General features: G+C 41.7%; 1 protein-coding gene across 1 annotated transcript in view; it reads left to right on the top strand.

The window, feature by feature from the left end:
* Positions 1–15808, top strand: part of CNTNAP2 (contactin associated protein 2) — a 1031263-nt gene extending 1015455 nt beyond the window's left edge. The window contains exons 23-24 of the mRNA XM_064704986.1: positions 4154–4225; positions 5220–15808. Coding sequence (XP_064561056.1) covers positions 4154–4225; positions 5220–5419 — 272 coding nt within the window. The 3' untranslated portion in view covers positions 5420–15808. The remainder of the gene's footprint in view (positions 1–4153; positions 4226–5219) is intronic.
* The last annotated feature ends 1864 nt before the right edge of the window (positions 15809–17672 follow it).

The following is a 17672-nucleotide window of genomic DNA, read 5'->3' as shown; positions in this document are numbered from 1 at the left end:
TTTTTACCTTAATTTTGTGAATTTGCAAAAGGCTTTTATGTGGAACCATTGTAAACCATTTTCCCTCTGAAAATGGCAGATGCAGAATCATGCCTGTCATAATGAAGCAGAATTAATTCACTCAGCTAAACCAAGCACATCTGTCATCCTTAACATCTAATCCTAATTGTGCTCTGTTTATCCAGTCCCATCTTCCCTCTCCATTCATTGAGGGCTGCTGTTTTGCATCTGACTGCGGCAATGACCATGCTGGGCATGCTGGAGGATGTTAGGTCTCCTACTGCATTTTTGTGGTCATCTAAAGCTTCAAATGTCATTAAAATGATGGCCAGAATATGGAATTTGCCTGCAGTCAGTCTTTAATCACCCTTTTAGGTGCTGCAAAGTTTCTTCAACCCCATTTACCCTAATAACAGAAAGTTGAAAAGTGCAGAACATAAGTACAGACTCTGTAGGTTTACTCTGTGCTTATTGGAAGTATTGAAACAGCAACCTATGTAAGAAAGAGAAAGCAAAGTGTGCTGTGTCCTTTTACATAAGTTAGCTTTAGGATGGTTCTGTTTGAAGCAAACCTGCTGGGGAAGGGCAGCAAAGAGCAGCAATGCAAAGAGCAGCATCTGCCAGCTTGGATCCTGGAAGGGAAGCAGACAAAGTGATGTTCCTAAGCCACAGAGGAGCTGAACATTTCCTGGTACAGAGCAATCTGTCCCTGCAGTAGCTGCAGGTTTTAGGAAAAGGTCTTTGGTGTGCAGTGACAGCAAACTGATGGCTCTGTGCCACGGCTGCGTGAGCAGAGGATTTCAGGCAGCTGGCAGGACATTTCTTGGGTCAATATTTAGCTTCTCAGGATAGATTTTCTGTTTCCCAGGATAGATTAAAAAGCTCTTTGCTCCCTTCTTTGTGTTTTGAATCACACACATGAGACCATGGCTACTTGGAGAAACCTAGGGAAGATTTGTTTTAGGAATTACTCTTTACAGCCTATGAGCAGCACTTTATATAGTTTTCTGTGCTTTTACCAGAGGATCAGAATTACTGCTGTCCCTTTGTCAGCATGCTCTAATGTATTCTTTCCTCTTTCAGTTCCTGAATTCCAGCAGCAATGGAAGAAAAACTCATTTTAGTTGTCTTTTTTTATTAATATTGCCAAGGAATGTGACTGTAGTAAGGCCAGAGAGGATTCCCCGTTTGTTTGAATGATGTAACTCCTGTCTGAAATACCTGCACTTGGTACCTGTTAAGCTCATCTTGGAGGGTCAAGGACCCTCATATGTTCTTTTCTGCCTAATTGCTGTGGCAGGAATTGCCATTTTGTGGTTCTTAGACCTCTGACCTATAGCTCTCCTTTTGTTGTTCTTAGACCTCTGACCTACAGCTCTTTCTGATCTTTTGAGAAGCTACTGAAGAATTTCAAGGGAACGTCCTGTTAAAAAAGGAAACTAAGGAGTTGTTTTCATTCTTCTTTATCAATCTGTAGTAGTACTTCAAGTAAAAAAAATGTATGGATAATTTTGCAGCAAAATATATTCTATAATCTCACATTTGAATGAGATTTTAGATACTTTTCAGTCAAAAAAATCCCCATAATACACAAGCAGGTCTCTTGGGGGCACAAGAATAACAGAACAGCAGTTAATGAATTATGGTGCTAATATCTGCCAACACTACTGCAAGTGCTTGAAAAAAAAGATTCATGAAAGTCTAAGCTCCTTTTTTTCCCCTGCAGCACACCTGGTGCTCCAGCAGCTGCAGCAGGGCATAATTTTGCCAATCTGATGATGAGCTCTTGCTGAACTAGTGTCCCCTGCTCTGAGACACATGTTCTTGTTCCCTCCTTGTCAGAGGTGAGGGTCTCAGAGTGAATCACAGGTGCTTGTTGAGCCCATGGACAGCTCCTCCTGAGCGTGTGAGATGTCTGGGTGCCATGGAGAGCAGCTGTGTGTGGAGGCATTGGGTCCAGGCCTAGCAGCAGCTCTCAGACAAGGTCAAGGATGGAGCTCCACATCCTGCATCATGTCCTTCCTTATCCTGCAGTGTGCTTCAGTGCCTCTTGAACATCACAGACTGTGCTCTTCCATCTGCCAGGAATCCCTTGTAGCGTAGCCAGTGTGATGTGGCAGCTCAAGAGGGATCATGCTGCCATGGACAGCAACTTTCCTCTTTCTTCACACTTCACTAGTGCCATTGTCCTTGAAATAACCTTTGAAAAGAAGATGAAATATAATATTCAGTTGTAAGGAAAGGAAGAACTGTGACCATTGTAGATTTTCAGTTTTCTTGTGTGAGGACACAGGAGACCAACTCTAATGCAAATACTAGGACTTGTTAACTGCCTGTGGTTCTGCTCAGATGACAAGGGGCCTCCTTTTGGGTTGGAATGGCAGAGAGGAATTCCTTGGGATTTGGCAAACTGATGCTTTCCCTACAGTATTATTTGGATTTAGGATTTTCCTTGACATGCAGGGAGGGCAGGTTTGAAAGTAGGATTTCCCACTGCCAGCAGTGCAAGGGTATGTTTATAGATCCTGTGCCAAAATGTCTTCATTAATGGTCCTGGCACAGCTCCTTCAAGCAAAATCCACTGATATGGAACCAGGTATTTATTTATCTTCTACAATTTATAGCTTGATTCATTTCAGAGGGATGCAGATGAAGGTTTTCAGGAGTCAGAGCACCAACAAATGTCAAAGGCACAAGTGCTGCTGGCAAAAACTGCTGGCCAGGGCCCCTCTGCTGAGCTCTGAGAAGCACACTCCTGTTTGTCCCCCAGGCAGCCAGCCAAAATCCAGCTGCTGAACACACAGCTGGTTCAACTCCCTCCCAGGGTAGGCACACAGAGGGCTTCTCTGGCCCCAAACCTCTTTTCAGGCCATGTGGCAAGCTGAAACCATTCATTCTTTTGTGCAGCTGCTTTACAATACAAAAGGAACTTTATTATGGGTTTTAGTCCATGGTAACAGAAAGAGAGTTGAATTCCCTGAGCCAGTTTTTGGTATGCTGAATGCATCACTGCTCTGTAAAGGCAACTGATTATTTTCATACAGTATCACCTAGTCCATCAAGCAAAGAAAATACAGTGGGGTTTTAAAGGCTGCCCTGAGAAGCAGTTCATATCCTTGATTATTTTAACTTTCTCCAGTTAACGCACTTTTAACAACATTTTCTCTATTTCAAAATCAATGTCTGAGTCCGGGGGCAAAGAAGGAAATTATTGCAACTCGTCACCCAGCTCCCTAGGCTTGCTTAGTCATTGCAGTGTCCAGTTGCTATGTCTGACTGTAAAGAAAATGCTGATAAGTTTAATTGATGAGATTGCCTCTGTGATATTTTCTGGAGGTTAAAACCAAGGCTACTATCCAAATTCATCCCATTTCATCCAGTTCTGCTGCCAGGATTTTCTCCTTTTCAGGTCACTGGCAAATGAAGGCTGGCACATCAGCCTGTACTTCCTCTCCTTACCCGTGTGCTGGAGGCTTTCCTCATCCACAGCCTCCCATGCCTCAGCTCCTCCAGCTCTCAGTCTTGCTCCTGAGCTCCAAAGCAGCTCCAGCAGTGGCTCAGCTGCCCTGCTGGGCTTTCTCCCACAGTGACAAAAGTGCTGGCATGTGCTCTGTGGGGTGGCTGCTCTGTGGCTCTGACCAACAGAAGCTGCAGCCCGTCTCTTACTCTTAACTTTTGCAGCAGCAAAAGGGATTCAAGTTTTATCTTTCAAGGAGCTTGAATTTGTACCCAATGGTGGTTACAAAATCCTGGAAGCTTCTGAAGCCTTTAATAGGTAGCAGTGACAAAGGCAAAAATCTCTGTAATTATAAGTATGATCACGCACTTTTAAAAGAGAGGGGTTTGTTTCGTTTTGTGCTTTTTTACCACTTCAAACTTACTGACTTTATGTTAGTAAAGGACAAAATGTCTTCCTGTGACAACAGCAATCCTCACCAAGGGTATCTCCTTTATTTTAATTTAATTTTTGTTATGAGGAACAAGGTTCTGAGGCATTAGACAATATTAAGAGATCTTTTTGGTTTTATTCATCTATAGATAAATATCTAGTGATCGCAGTTCTCTTTAAGTTGTATCTGAGGATGTCGGATGTATTTCTGAACTTTTACAGAAGTTTCACTGCTATTTACAACATTTAATTCTCTGTTTACAGCAAGTGCTGATTTTCCGTACAATGGTCAAGCTATAGGAGATGGAGTTAACAGAAACTCAGCTATTATTGGAGGTAAGAAAACTGTCTACTTTTCCAAGACACTTTGCAGTACATATCTCTGATGGCTGAATTGCAGTTGCTAATAAGGCTGCATATTTCCATGTCCAGGTTTAGGTGTGTTGCTTTAGTCTTGATTTGCTGTGTAATCTTTCCTTTCTAATTTATATTTTTATTACTACTTATAACTTTTCCTGATACTTTGAAGCTTTACAATACTGGAAGGAAAGCATTGAATTCCTCAGAAAAAATCAGGCCACATTTGAACAGCCACAGTTCACCTGCCCAATGCATCAGTTAGTGTAAAGTGGCATAACAAAACTCTGACTGGTAACAATATTCTTTTTCTGAAAATTTTATAACGTCTTCATCCTGGAAGATTCCTTTGCCTGTAGAGAAGGACTCAAACAGGAACAGTGTTGTTTTATCACATAGATGCCTATGCCTAAGGGGATAACACTCATGAGACTTCTCTATAACAGGGTTGAACCCAAAATAGACCGTTGCAGGGAGAGCAGTTAAGGCTAGAACTGATGATAAAGTGGGAACATCTGCAATTATGTGGAGCCAGTGCTTGGTGGGTGGTGTGAGCCAACAGCGAACCAAGCCAGTTTTCAAGGACATGTAGAGGAGCTAGGATAGGTCTTTACAGCCATTGACTGGAAAGTGAACATCAGAGATTCCACCTTCAAAGAGCTGCCCACACATCACCAACACACCCCACAGTTCTGGGAGCGCTCAGCACTCTCTGCCTCATGGTCAGCAAAGCTTAGGTCTGTAAAAAGGTGTTAATGTTGAAGTTTTTGCCTATGGGATATGAGTCACCAGCAGCCTTCAAGGAGCTGCATTCTGTATATAGTGGAAACCATATATAAATATTAGAGTAGTGGTGATGCCCACGTGCCCGAGTAGCTTCAGCTCAGCTCAGAGGAGTTTTGGGGTCGTTTCTTTGTGTTAAAGCCCGCAGCTGGTCTCACCGGGGGCGTCTTTTCTTCCCTCCTGTGCGCAGGCGTCATCGCGGTGGTGATCTTCACCATCCTGTGCACGCTGGTGTTCCTGATCCGCTACATGTTCCGCCACAAGGGAACCTACCACACCAACGAGGCCAAGGGCGCAGAGTCCGCCGAGAGCGCCGACGCCGCCATCATGAACAACGACCCCAACTTCACGGAGACCATCGACGAGAGCAAGAAGGAATGGCTTATCTAAGCCCACGGGGATGGGGCCTGGGGTGGGATGTGAGCTGGGCCAGGGTGGGGCTGGGGTGACTCTTGCAGTGGAGAGAGAACACTCTGTGTCGGACACTTGAGCACACATAGGATAAAAAGATCAGCACAACTGGAGGAGCAAGTGACAGGAAAATACCACTGAGACTGGAGAAAAAAAAAGAATATCTCAAGAATTTAAGAAAAAATACTTTTTAATATTTATTTACAGCAAATTGCCCCTTCTGTATCCCAACAACTACAACAAAGAGCAGTTTTGCAGCTTCAGCACTGGTTACAATTTTCAGTAATACCTGTCTATTTCTGTGTGTGTTTAGAGATGTTCTGGATACCTGTGACAAGAAACAGGGCTGGTTTTTTATATTTTTAAAAGCTGTTTAAAATGTGGGTGGCTCTGTCCTGAGAACAAGTGGCAGCCCTTTCTTCCTGACGTTGTGTTCCCTCCTGGCTGGCCACTTCCCTGCCCTCAGCCCTGCACCTTTGTGACCACGTCACCGTTTATTTGGGTGACATTGATCCAGGGGGTGGGACAGGGGGTGAGGACTAATGCAAGTCTTATTCACCAGTTTCTCAACATCTCATCAGCCCATGTCAGCCCTGGCAGGGCCCATCTTCTTGACCCAGGCACTTCACTGATTGTGTGCAATTCTCATCAGCAATGTAAAAATACTGTTATTATGACTACTATTACTAAAGAGGATTATCATAAAGCACAGGAGGCTTTAAAGGTTTTTTGTATTATTTGGTTGGTCTCTGAGGGAGGATGATGCTGTGTGAGTCTGTAGACCTAGTCTGTTCCTGTGTCCTTGTCTGTGGCACCAGGTCACCACCTGAGGCACGTGCCAAGTTAAACTCAGCTCTGCCTGTGGCATATTGGCATATTCTGTACATTGTAGTAGGGATATAGAGCCAGACTTTGTTTCCTTCTGTTTATTCTTAATAGGCTGTCATAGAAGTATTAGTACAGCTTTACTCAGTGCATTTGAACCCATGGACTTCACACCCTTTTTTTTTCAACTTGAGAGTAGCAATTTATTCCTTAAATCCCTTGTTTCAGTCCCTTTGCAAGGAAAGCCTCCGCTGGCAGTGTTTGCACAGTCAGGAAGGTGAGGTAAAGGAGGCTTGAAAACTCTGCCTCCAGAGCATGTGAGGAACACACAGCACACAGGGAAGAGTTACTTTTCAATACAGAGATTCACCCCAACTATTTTACTGTCTTTGTAGGGCGTTTTTAAGAATAGCAAGGCCAATGCCAAGTACAGCGTTGCATCTCATTTTTCCTCTCAAATCAGGAGTGTCCTAGGTGTCACCTGAACAGCAGGCAGGCAGCTGGAAGGAAAGACAAAGGGGCAGCCTGAAGACTTAATATCCTTTTGTGGCAATAATTTAACAAAGCTTTAGCTTGCCCTCTGCAGAGAAGCATGATGCTCCTATGGTCTGAATTGATAGGAATTTAGGGCCTTAGTGGACAGGTCTTGCAGTGGAACAGAATGAAGTAATGAATATACTGCAGGGCTTTGCCATGTGCTGAAAGAACAGAATCAATACCAGGAATTTCCCATTTAAAGTATTTATTCTTCTGACAGTCCTAGATTTGCTTTGTCTTTAATATTTCTGAGTTTAGTATGCACAGATTTAATTCATTTTACTGTACAAGAAAGATTTACTTTTCACCCAAACATGCAATCTACTACACTGAGCAGTGCTGGCATTTTTGATTTCATTATCTCTTTTGTTGCAACTTTCATTATTCTAATTGGCACTTTAAAAATGGAAAAAAAAAATCATATGGGGAAAGAAAATATTGGAGTCCTACCAGACAAGACATTGATAAGCACAATTTGTCAGAAAGTCAGAAAGGTAGTTTGGGTTTTAAGGATGGTAGCCTAAGGTCCTGTTTTGGAGGAACATTATCATTGAACATAGATATCAAAGCAAATCAAGCCCATTCATTTCTTCCATTTATGGATTTGGAATTAGCATACAAAAAAATTGCCAGTTTTAAAAGCAATTACTGTTTCTCAGGTAACATACATGGCAGGGAGGTTCAGGTAGGCATAAAAATTACCTCTGTTACTCTTGTGCTCTGCAGCCTTTTGCCTTGCCTCCAGTATCAACTTCTGCCTCTCTTGTCTGTAATCAAGCAGATGAGTCCTGGGTTTAATCATGGGTGTAAAATAAGTCTTCTCACCTTGGGGAATATCAGCAGGGGATGGACATACCCTGTACCACCACTCAGCAAACTACCTAGCAATCACAGATGTCTCTGTAGGATTGAAAAAGCATTATCTTTTCTCTATGATTTTATGTTTCATTTTATTTCAATGGTATTTTAGTCCACTCTGAAAAACACCCTTGCCTGCAACTTCAAGCTACCAAGAGAAGTGAACAGAGCATCATTTGTATAGATTGGCATTTGATTTGCAGGAAAAAAAAACATTCCTAATCTGAATTTAATGTCTGTGAGGAAGATCAGACTTCTGTATCCTGGGAGACTAAAGTCTTCTCCTACTTTATGTGGGAGAGACTGATTTAACAGCCACAGTGCAAATAATGGCATCAGAATGGAAAGATGGCTTGATCTCCATGTCTAACCAAGTTCTTGGCAAAGCAAGAGACAGTTATGGTTATGGTAGTGAGGCCTGTGATATCTATTTACTTATTTTCAAAAAAATTTACCAGCTTATCTCCTACAACCCTGGGAGATTAAGCGAAAACTTTTGGGAAATAACCTTTGACCATTGCATAAGCAATAGTTATAGATTAGTGTCTTAGGTTTCAAAAACAGCTTAAATTTATGAAATCAAGTCAGGGTCATCTGCACCTCTCCGTTGACTGGACACCATGGACCTTTTTCTGTGAAATACATTAGTGTTGTATTAAAATGCAGTCACTTTCATAACCTAGAAACCTTTAAATATTAGAATTCTTGTTTCTCCTTAAATTGGACCTTAGACATGATATTATCGACAAGCAGCTGTCTCTGTAGAGGGCTTTGGTGACTTTGGGTGAATTCCTGCCTTTCTGCTTTGTATTTCATTTCTGAGAATGGTGTATGTTTAATTATAGGCACTGGTCATTCAGCATCCTGGCAGTGAAGCAGGAGCAGACTCAGAGATGTAGCCTGTGTATTTTGCTAGCACTATATCTATTCTGAGAATTTCTTCCACTGCAAGCCTATCATTGAAGGCTGAAACAACACCCATAGTTTATTTCACCCACTCTTACTTGTGCCAAAAATCCATGTTGTTCAACAGGGATGAGGGAATATCTGTTTGAGGGGAGAGTGGATCCTGCTTTTATAAAACTCTGTACTTTCCCCAAAGAATATTAAAATAATCAGTCTTTTATCACCTGTTTTGTAGCTGTTTCGCCTATTTGAACTGTGCAGAGAAATGTAGCTTCTTGTACTGGTTTGGGAACCAGAGTGTCCCAGTTGTGTTTCTAAAGGGTCATTCCTGACAGCACAGAAAACAACGGCAAAAGTGCTACCAGCAGTGAGGAGAGCAAGACTGGGCTGGAGATCAGGGCTCTCGATATTACTGAAATAATGTAAACAATATTTTGGATTCTCATTCACAAGACTTGCAGACCACCAGGTAATGAGACATAGAGCTCCAAGGAGCCAAAACAATGGAAAACTTATTTTGATGTCAACCCAGCCTCAAGGAAAATCCACAGTCCAGTCTGGTGGTTTTGAATCAGGTCTTTCACACACTGCTTATTCCGTGTTTACTGATAGAAAATTCAGATGTATGAAATAGGAATATGTATCTTTAAATCGTACTGGAGCATTTCTGCTTTGTACTTTTTGTGTCTTAAACTTTACCTGTAACTTTTATATCTCTTCTAGCAGTTACCACTTCAAAGCTACGGCAGCATTTTAGGGTCATGCTCTAGGCAGCATGACATATGTGAGAGGATGGGCATCACAAATGTTTTAGTAAGACTGCCAAAGCAGTGGTGTATATGTACAAGTTTATTGTACTGGTAAGAATTCATTTTAATTAAAACAATGTCCTTTAATGGCAGATGCATCTAATTTCCAGGGTATGTTTTGAAATGCGAAACTAAGTTCCACAAGCAATAGCTTTCAATATGGTTTATCCCATGAATGATTTCACATTCCATCAAGCATGGTAATCCTGAAAGGGTGCCATTCTTGAAAAGCAGAACCTAAATTCTGGTAATCAGATGTCATTATCCATCCCAGAGAAATTAAACAGAAATCTTGCCTTCTAACAGCAACAGCATGCAAATCAGAATGAATGAAGGGCAGTGTGTTTGTATGCATAAATATCCTCTGTGAATGTCTTTCATCTAAAGTTCTATTAGAAACCAGATTGGGAAATAAAGAGGAGGGAAAAAAATAAGACATTTGAAATAGTTTTAATCACCATAACAGCTGTTTCCTCGTGCTTTCTATATTCTTATCATTGCCTGTATTTTTAACATCTCTAGTACCAGGAAATAATTTTGGAAAGGACAGATGTCAGAAAGGCCTCTTTAAAAAAAGACCCCTTTTACATGAATAAAGGTACTTCAGAATGCAGTTATAGATAAGAAGAGAGGGTGCTAAAACCAGGGAAGATTTATTGAAGTGCAAGTATGTTCCTCTTGCATCAGTGTTACCTGTTACAAAGTGTACATCTGTACATGTTGAGGTGGGTAGAGTGTCAGAGAGCAGGGTTTGGATAGAAATTTAATGGCTGCCTTTCTGCTTTTTCCCTTTTGATCACTTTGCAGGTAGCAGCAAGCTGTTTGCTTTCAAACAAATTTGTTATTGCAGATTCTGTGGCATTGCCAGACTAACAAGGGTTACATACTACAAATGACTGAGTGTGGGTTATTTGCCTTCCTTTTCTATCATAACTCTGTCTTTTCTTTCATGAATGAGAGCCTTTTATTGAAATCATCAAGAACAATGTATGCCCAGCTCAACAGACTTGTGTCTGTTCCTTTTAATAAACTACTTTATCAGGCTTTAAAATATTTTTATGACACGAAGCATTTTATAAAAGAACTGTGTTAAATGCACTTGAATGGGAGAGTGTGAAACCTAGGCAAAGAAGCATCAGTGCAACAACCACCTCAGTCAGAGGCTCTGTTGCTCTGTCTACAGCATTCATTGCCTTAACCACCCACCAAATACCTGGATCCATCCAAGACCTTAACTTCCTTTGTGGAATATAACAGTGGCAAAGTCCTGCTGGGATACTGTGTTCAGAACGGGGTCAGACCAGGTTCTGACCATTCTTTTGTGCTGATTGTTGAAACCTCCAGCAGCAGAGGCACATTTTATGCAGGAATATTTCTCATTTCTATAGAAAAGCTCTAGGACCAAGAGATGGGATTGAAGGTTCGAGTGTAAAGCCCGACTGATACTTGAACATTGTGACACAAAGAGTCTTTGCTCCCTTCTGCTGCCACACATCTCACTGCAGCCATGTGGGTGTGCACCTGCACCTCCAAAACCTGAGGCTGTTCAGGATATGATGTCTGCACCCCTTGGGCAAGTGCTGCTATGATGTGGGTGAATAAGATACCAACCTTGCTCCAAATCAATGAGTCTGCAGTGCTAGCAAAATCACTCGCTCTTGAAATTAAGTGCGATTTTTAAGATAAACTCAGGCTGTGCCCAACAGTAGCAGGCACATATGGTGCCTCAAATGAGACAAGATTTGGACCTGATAATGGAAAAGCAGTTATTTAACAATCTGTAACACAGTTCTTTTAACTCTGACTTTCACATCTAAGCAGATTTTTCTTGAGGCACTATGCTCAAAACCCTTATTATGCCAACATCTTAAGAATCAGGAAGAAAAGGGGCCAATTTGTGGCTTTTTTACACAAGAAGTCTTTTTTAAAAAGTCACTTACTGTAAAAAAAAAAAATTGGTATCAACAGGTTCTTTCACAGAGAAGTATTTCTTTTCACTAATCTTCTGTTTTCAAAATAGCATGTGAGCAAAGTTGAACAATTATTTAATCACAACCAGAACCACTTCAGGGGGTAAGATATATTTGGTAAATATACGTATAAGCAAATAACAAATTTAGTACATCCTGCTTCTTCTGTGATTCAGCAGCTTCCAATAATGTCTATTTGTACTCCACCGCTGTTGTTTCCTTAAGGAAGACCATCTGGATTAAACAACAAACATAAAAGTGTGTACGTTTAGTTTTGCCACATATTAATGTTCTCACTTGGTATGTAATAGTGTATTAAGGAAAAGCAAATTGTTATTTCCTCAGATTCCATAGCTTTCATTCTGCTGAGAGTCAGAGATGCACTATCAGCATATCAATTGTTATAATGCAGAGGTATTTGTACTGATAATATTCAACAACTAGCATTCCAAATTCTAGCACAGAGCTGCTCTAAGAAATTCTCTTTTATTGAGAAGGTGGGGAGATTACATTTTCTGACAGGTGAGAAATGTAAATAACTGGAATTCACAGACACTATAGCTGAGACCATTTAAGGGAATGCTTAGCATGCAAAAAAAGAAATTTTACCAGAAAGAGTTCCTTTCCCTCCAGGCAGCAGCTTGGAGTAGGTACAGTGCTGTGGCCAGTTACATATTGCCATGTGTTCATTGCCTTTTTGGCCAAAATATCTGAGTTCCCTCTTTCACATGCTTTGAAATAGGCTGTTGCAAGAGTACAGCTGAAGATGTCAAACTCAAACAAGCTGCTCCAGGCTGCTGGTGAGAGTACAGAGTCACAAGACCCAAGCTCTTCTACCTGCTTAGAAGACAAGTCTCAGATGTGTTGCTGCCTGTTCCTGTCTTTTGTCACCTTTCCCCATCTTATTGAACATCACAGATTGAAAGGGACCACAAAACACCTTCTAGTCCAACATTTTGTGGGAAAGGGAACCTAGATGAGATAATCTAGCATCCTGTCCAGTCATAATGTTTTTTTCCCCACTGACTCCATTTCCAGGGTAGCAGGCTATCAACAGGCTCTTTAAGGCAGATAGAGTCATTGGAGCAAGGCAACAAACTCTTGAATCAGCCAGAAAACAGTAAATTTAGATTATTTAGGTCAGGTGGAAGCAGGCTTCATTTGGGGCATTCCCAGCCTAACAGCTCTCCTTCATTTCATCATGGCTTTGGTTAGCAATGGAGCAGCTAGCCAAGTCTGTGTGGAAGTATGGAAGATAAACTTGGCTGAATAAAGACAAGGTAGCCATCCCCTGTATGCTAATGTTTGCTCTCTAAAGTGCACACTCTCGTGCTTACAGCGTGTGTGTCACTGAAGAAGTCTGACCTTGCCACAGGCAATAAATCCTTCACAAGCTGAACAAATAGCCCTGCACTGCTTTGTCTTGAAAAACTCCTTTGGGCAAATGTTTAGAAGTAGATCTGTGGTTTGCCATCATAAAACACTGGACACAGTATCAGCAGCTAGTTGTAAGTTGTAAGTTATTTCTGTTGTAAAATCAAGGTCTGCAGAGTTTTTGTCTTGCACTAATGAGACCTTTATCCCTGGAGCATAAACTACTACAACAGGGCAAGGTAACAAAGAGGAATTGCCTTTGCTGCACACTCTGAAACACAGTGTAAAGTCCCTTTCACTGCACAGTTCCTGGTAAGAGTAAGGAGTAAGATCTCTGTAGACATCTAATGTTTCCTTTTTTCCAAACCCCTCCACCCATTGCTCCAAAGAAATAAAATTGCTGACAGTTCTGGGTTTTTTTCACATCTCTTCTGTTTGGAAGTGTTCCCTCTCACTGACAAATTTACTACCTTTTACTGTCACCTTTAAACTCCTTCCCAGTCATGCTTGCTACATTGACCAAGGTGAAGCCTTTCACTTTCCTAAAATGTAATCATTGTAGTGGAAGGGTTATGGCCACTCCATTCCTCTCATCTTTTAGATTTGCAGTAGGCTTTTATCTGTTCATGGTACTCAGTGACTGAAAGTGCAAGTTTGGTTTCTGCCATCTGCAGCATTATTTTATAACTTGTTTGTATCTGTTCCAAAATCACAGCATTGCCTGGCAGAGGGAGTCTGAAAATTAGGCAGCTGCACTTCATTCCATTCAGCATGGTTACTTTCTATTGCTTGGTTCAAATTTTCCCAAGAGATATCAATAATGAAATTAATGCCCGGCAAAAGCTAGCATCTAATTTTTCTTAGGGCCACAAGGTGTCAGATTGAGCTCTCAGCCACCAACTTCCCTTGTGCTTTTGTAGCAGCTATACAAGGCTGCTGGTAATCTCCAAAGTAGGACACCAAAAATTATACTATAAAATCTTCTAGTGATTTTAGTCTCTTGGAGTGTTAAAGGTCCAGCTCAACAGGGCAAACAAGTCAGCACTCCTACGGGTTTCTGTTATGAACACATCCGAGAAAACTCTCAACACTGGTTATTAAATAATTTTATTTCCATTGGATCAGCATCTCTGAGGGGGAAAAGTGCTTCTGTATGTGGAACACCTGAGACACTACACTCACCCTATTGTAACTCCTGCATTGTATCTGATCTTTTGAAGCTCCAGCTGCTTAAGAGAAGGGATCAGAGTCACTTGAATAAAGAAGGCTAAGGCATCACTTGGTTGCTATTAACTCTGAAGCACAGAGAACTGGCTTTCCACAGATGTGCGTTGCATGGTCAGTCTCAGTCATACACGAGCAAAAGGGAACTTTCCCTCTGCTCTTCAGTGGATCAAGACTCATCAGTGAGTTGGTTGGGCAGGTATCACATAAATTATCTTCAGTCCTAATGAGCTGACTCACACATTGAGCAGCCAGAGTCCAGGGAGTTCCTCTGACACAACAGCATGATTTGGCACGATATTCCTGAGAGGCTTCAGCTCCCAGCAATTCTGCTACCCTGTTTGACTAGTGCTAATTAAGAGAAGCCTGATGGAAATTACCTGTACTGACTTAATCGTACATGTGGATGCCAATCCTAACTAAGAGTGCTTAATTTCATGGAGATTAAATAGATTTCCCCCCCATCATGGAGTGCTTTGGGCTGTGCTCAGTCTGATGCTTCTTACTGACATATATAAATAGAGATATAGAGATAAATAGATATTTTTATGGAGATGTTTTATAAGTGGCCTTTACTTTGTGCATGGTAACTATTGCCAAACTTGTTATTTAGGAGCTACAGAAATGGCTGGTTCTGCAGTTTAGAACGCAATCAGCTGTCTCTGTTGCAAGGGACACTTTGGGTACAGGCTTGGATTTTGGTTTTTATTATTCAACTATAATTTGCATGGTTTGGATTTGGGTTTTGTCTCAGTGTTGGGTTTTTTTCTTTCCTCACTGGTTCTCTGGCAGGGATATATTGGGCTCAAGCAGGAACCTCTTTCTCAGTCTTTGAGAGAAGGTTTGAAGCCATTGGTGCCATATAACACTTCAGAAACACCTGCCTTGCACAGCCTGTGATGTTGCTCAGTGTGAGGTCCTCAAAACACAGTTTCTTTAGCAGTCTATTGGGGGTTACACAGCATAGTGAGGTACTCTGCTGGCTTTGCTTGACAAGATAGCAAACTAGCAACAGCTAGTTGCTGTTTTATGAGTATTGCCTTGTGAGCAGAAAAAGGGATCAGCAGAGACTAGGACAAGAATGATGGTTCAGAATTAGATTCATACACATAGCAGTAGCAAAAGATTGTGAAAATTGCTACAGAAACAGGTCATTTTACTTGCTTTCTTCTTTTACTCCCTTTTTCTTTTTTTTTTTTTTTAAGTACTGTTTGTATGCCACATCTGAGTAATTAATCTCTACCAGCCAGCCAGCTCTCAATAACCTGGGTTGTTGCTTAGGGATGGAAATGCAGTTGTCCTTTCTTACTGATCTAGTTCCTGCTGCTGTGGAGCAGTCTGTACCCAGGAAAAGACCAGGGCCATTAGCTATTGGGAAAGCAAAAGCAGCCTCTCACCCCTTCCCTCCAAACCAGGTGGAAAGCCAATCCCAGGGTTATGTGCCTACAATGCTGGCCCAATTTCCTGTCAGGTGAACCAAGACCTTCTCTGTTTGCAGTTACTCTAGCCCACAGGTTTCTTTCTTGAGCACAATTTTCCCATGGGACGCATAACCAGGAGATGATGGTTACCCTAACTAAACAAAAATGTGTATATTAAACAACATCCTAATCTGAAAGTATAGTGTATCTGAGATTCCTCTGTTATAGACACTTAGTCTAAAAGATTTATGGCTACATTTGCTATGTTATGCTTGAATAAACATATAATTAATTGAAATACACAAGACTGATAAAAGTAATATGATCTCTTTAAGGAGAATAAACTGTTTGTAAATTTATAAAGAGTATAATCTGTTAGGCCTTATTTGAAGTATGTACTGTGGTTTGGTAAAAGTACAACATTAAAAGAGCCTTGCCAGATGAGGAGTGGCTTTTTTTTCTGTGTGTGCGTGTGTGGTTCCTTTGGAATATTTGACATCTTCATTTAACACAAAAACAAAAAAAAAAAAAACCAAAACAAAACAAAATAAAAGAAAAAAACCCAATAAAATAAAATACAGAAAAAATACTCAGACTGTGTACAAGAGCCTGAGATAAAGTGCAGAGGGCTCTTCAGATTTCTGTGTACAGTGACTCCATGGAGGGAACAAGTGAATATTTACTTCTGAATAATTTGGACCCAGTTGTTTCTTTTGGAAACAAAAGTGGTTGGTCACCCAACTGACTGGCTGGACAATTTTTTAAGATGGTTTCATAACATCAACAGAAAGAATTCAGACCAATGCACATGAAAATATTGACTATTTAATGGGGCAAAGATCGAAGGAAGCTTTAGGTCCCTTCAGGGCAAGAGCTGGTGTGCCACAGGCTGGACTTTTGGGGCCAGAGGTATTTTTATATGTGTAGTCATTTCTCTCAAATCTACTTGCCATGTGCTTGTGCAGAACGAGTGAGATCTCCTCACAGCTCTAGTCCTTTCAAAACTGTGAATTGCTGTGCTATTTAATTTTAAAAACCCACCAGCAACTGAGCAAGAAGGGGAGTTTTTCTTTATGTCTGCTGCTAATGAAACAACCTCACCATGACTTAAAGCAGAGATGCAAAAGAAATCTCTCCAATCTAATTTGTGTTCTGCACAGTTCCAATTATATCCCTGCACGTGCCCACAGAGATCACTGCATTTTGTAATGCTACACTGAGGACAGACTGCACAGCCTTGATAGCCAGATAAATCTGCAGCCCTGTGTGATTTGACTTCTGACTGATACTTGCCATCACCACCTAACAAGATTTGTAGCTTGATCCTGCACTAGAGAATTATTTTTTTTCCGTGACTCCCTCATCTATCACCGTTCATGGAGAGTCACATTCCTTGCATGAGAGGCAGGCAGACAGACACTCTGCTTTTTCTCCCTGCTCAAAGACAGCCCCCAGCAGCATGGCTGCAGGCTGCCTGACCCTGCCAGCTCCAGCCTGAGCAGCAGCAGCAGCTTTGGGGGCGAGGGGCAGGGGGACCAGTGCGAGGTGACCTATCCAAGGAGTTCAAAGCAGGGAGAGGCAGGACAGACCAGGGCTGGAAGGCTTGCTGGAGGAAGAGAGAGACAACAAGCTGCAGGGATGGCAGAAAGAAAGATTTTTCCTAGGGCCCTGACAGAGCCTTTGTTAATTTTGCTGCAGCCCAGGAGGGCCTGGAAAGTCATTGAACTGAGAGCAAGGATGAAAGAAAAGGGCTGGCCTAGAAAGGCAATGCAGACAAGGAAAAAACCTGCTTTGTTTCTCCTCTGAATCACCTATCAAAGCTGAGAGGCTGTTTTGTCTTGTTTTTCTTTGTTTTCAGAAATTCCCTTGTGCTAGTTTGGTTTTGGATTAAACCTATGTGATGGAAAAGCACCTTTGGTATATTCACATCAAGGAAGAGCAGTAGGCACTACTACACCAGGGTCCTGATCCCATGTAAACCAAGAAAAGCCAGAGGCACTTGACCTCTCCAAACCTTTCCATTCTCATGGATCACTTACCTCTGTGATGTTTCATGATGTATTTCTTCAGCAGTCTCCTCCCAGAGGAGGGGTTTACCTCATTTTGATGGCCACTCTTGTCTGAATCCCTCAAGTATGGCAGCGCCCTGTAGGGGTTTGTGGAGTCAAAAGCACCAGGAGGAGAGGAAAAGAGCAACTCTGACAGCTTTGTTTCTCCCACCACCCTTTGTGCCACTCCCTCACACCTCTCCCAGTGTTTTGTACCTCTCCATTTCATTAGTATCCTCAAGCACACAGCAGATTGAACA

Source organism: Zonotrichia leucophrys, chromosome 2 (assembly GCF_028769735.1).
Source record: "Zonotrichia leucophrys gambelii isolate GWCS_2022_RI chromosome 2, RI_Zleu_2.0, whole genome shotgun sequence".
NCBI classification, from domain to species: domain Eukaryota; kingdom Metazoa; phylum Chordata; class Aves; order Passeriformes; family Passerellidae; genus Zonotrichia; species Zonotrichia leucophrys.
The sequence above is the reverse complement of the archived record's forward strand: the minus strand, read 5'-3'. Positions and strand labels throughout refer to the sequence as shown.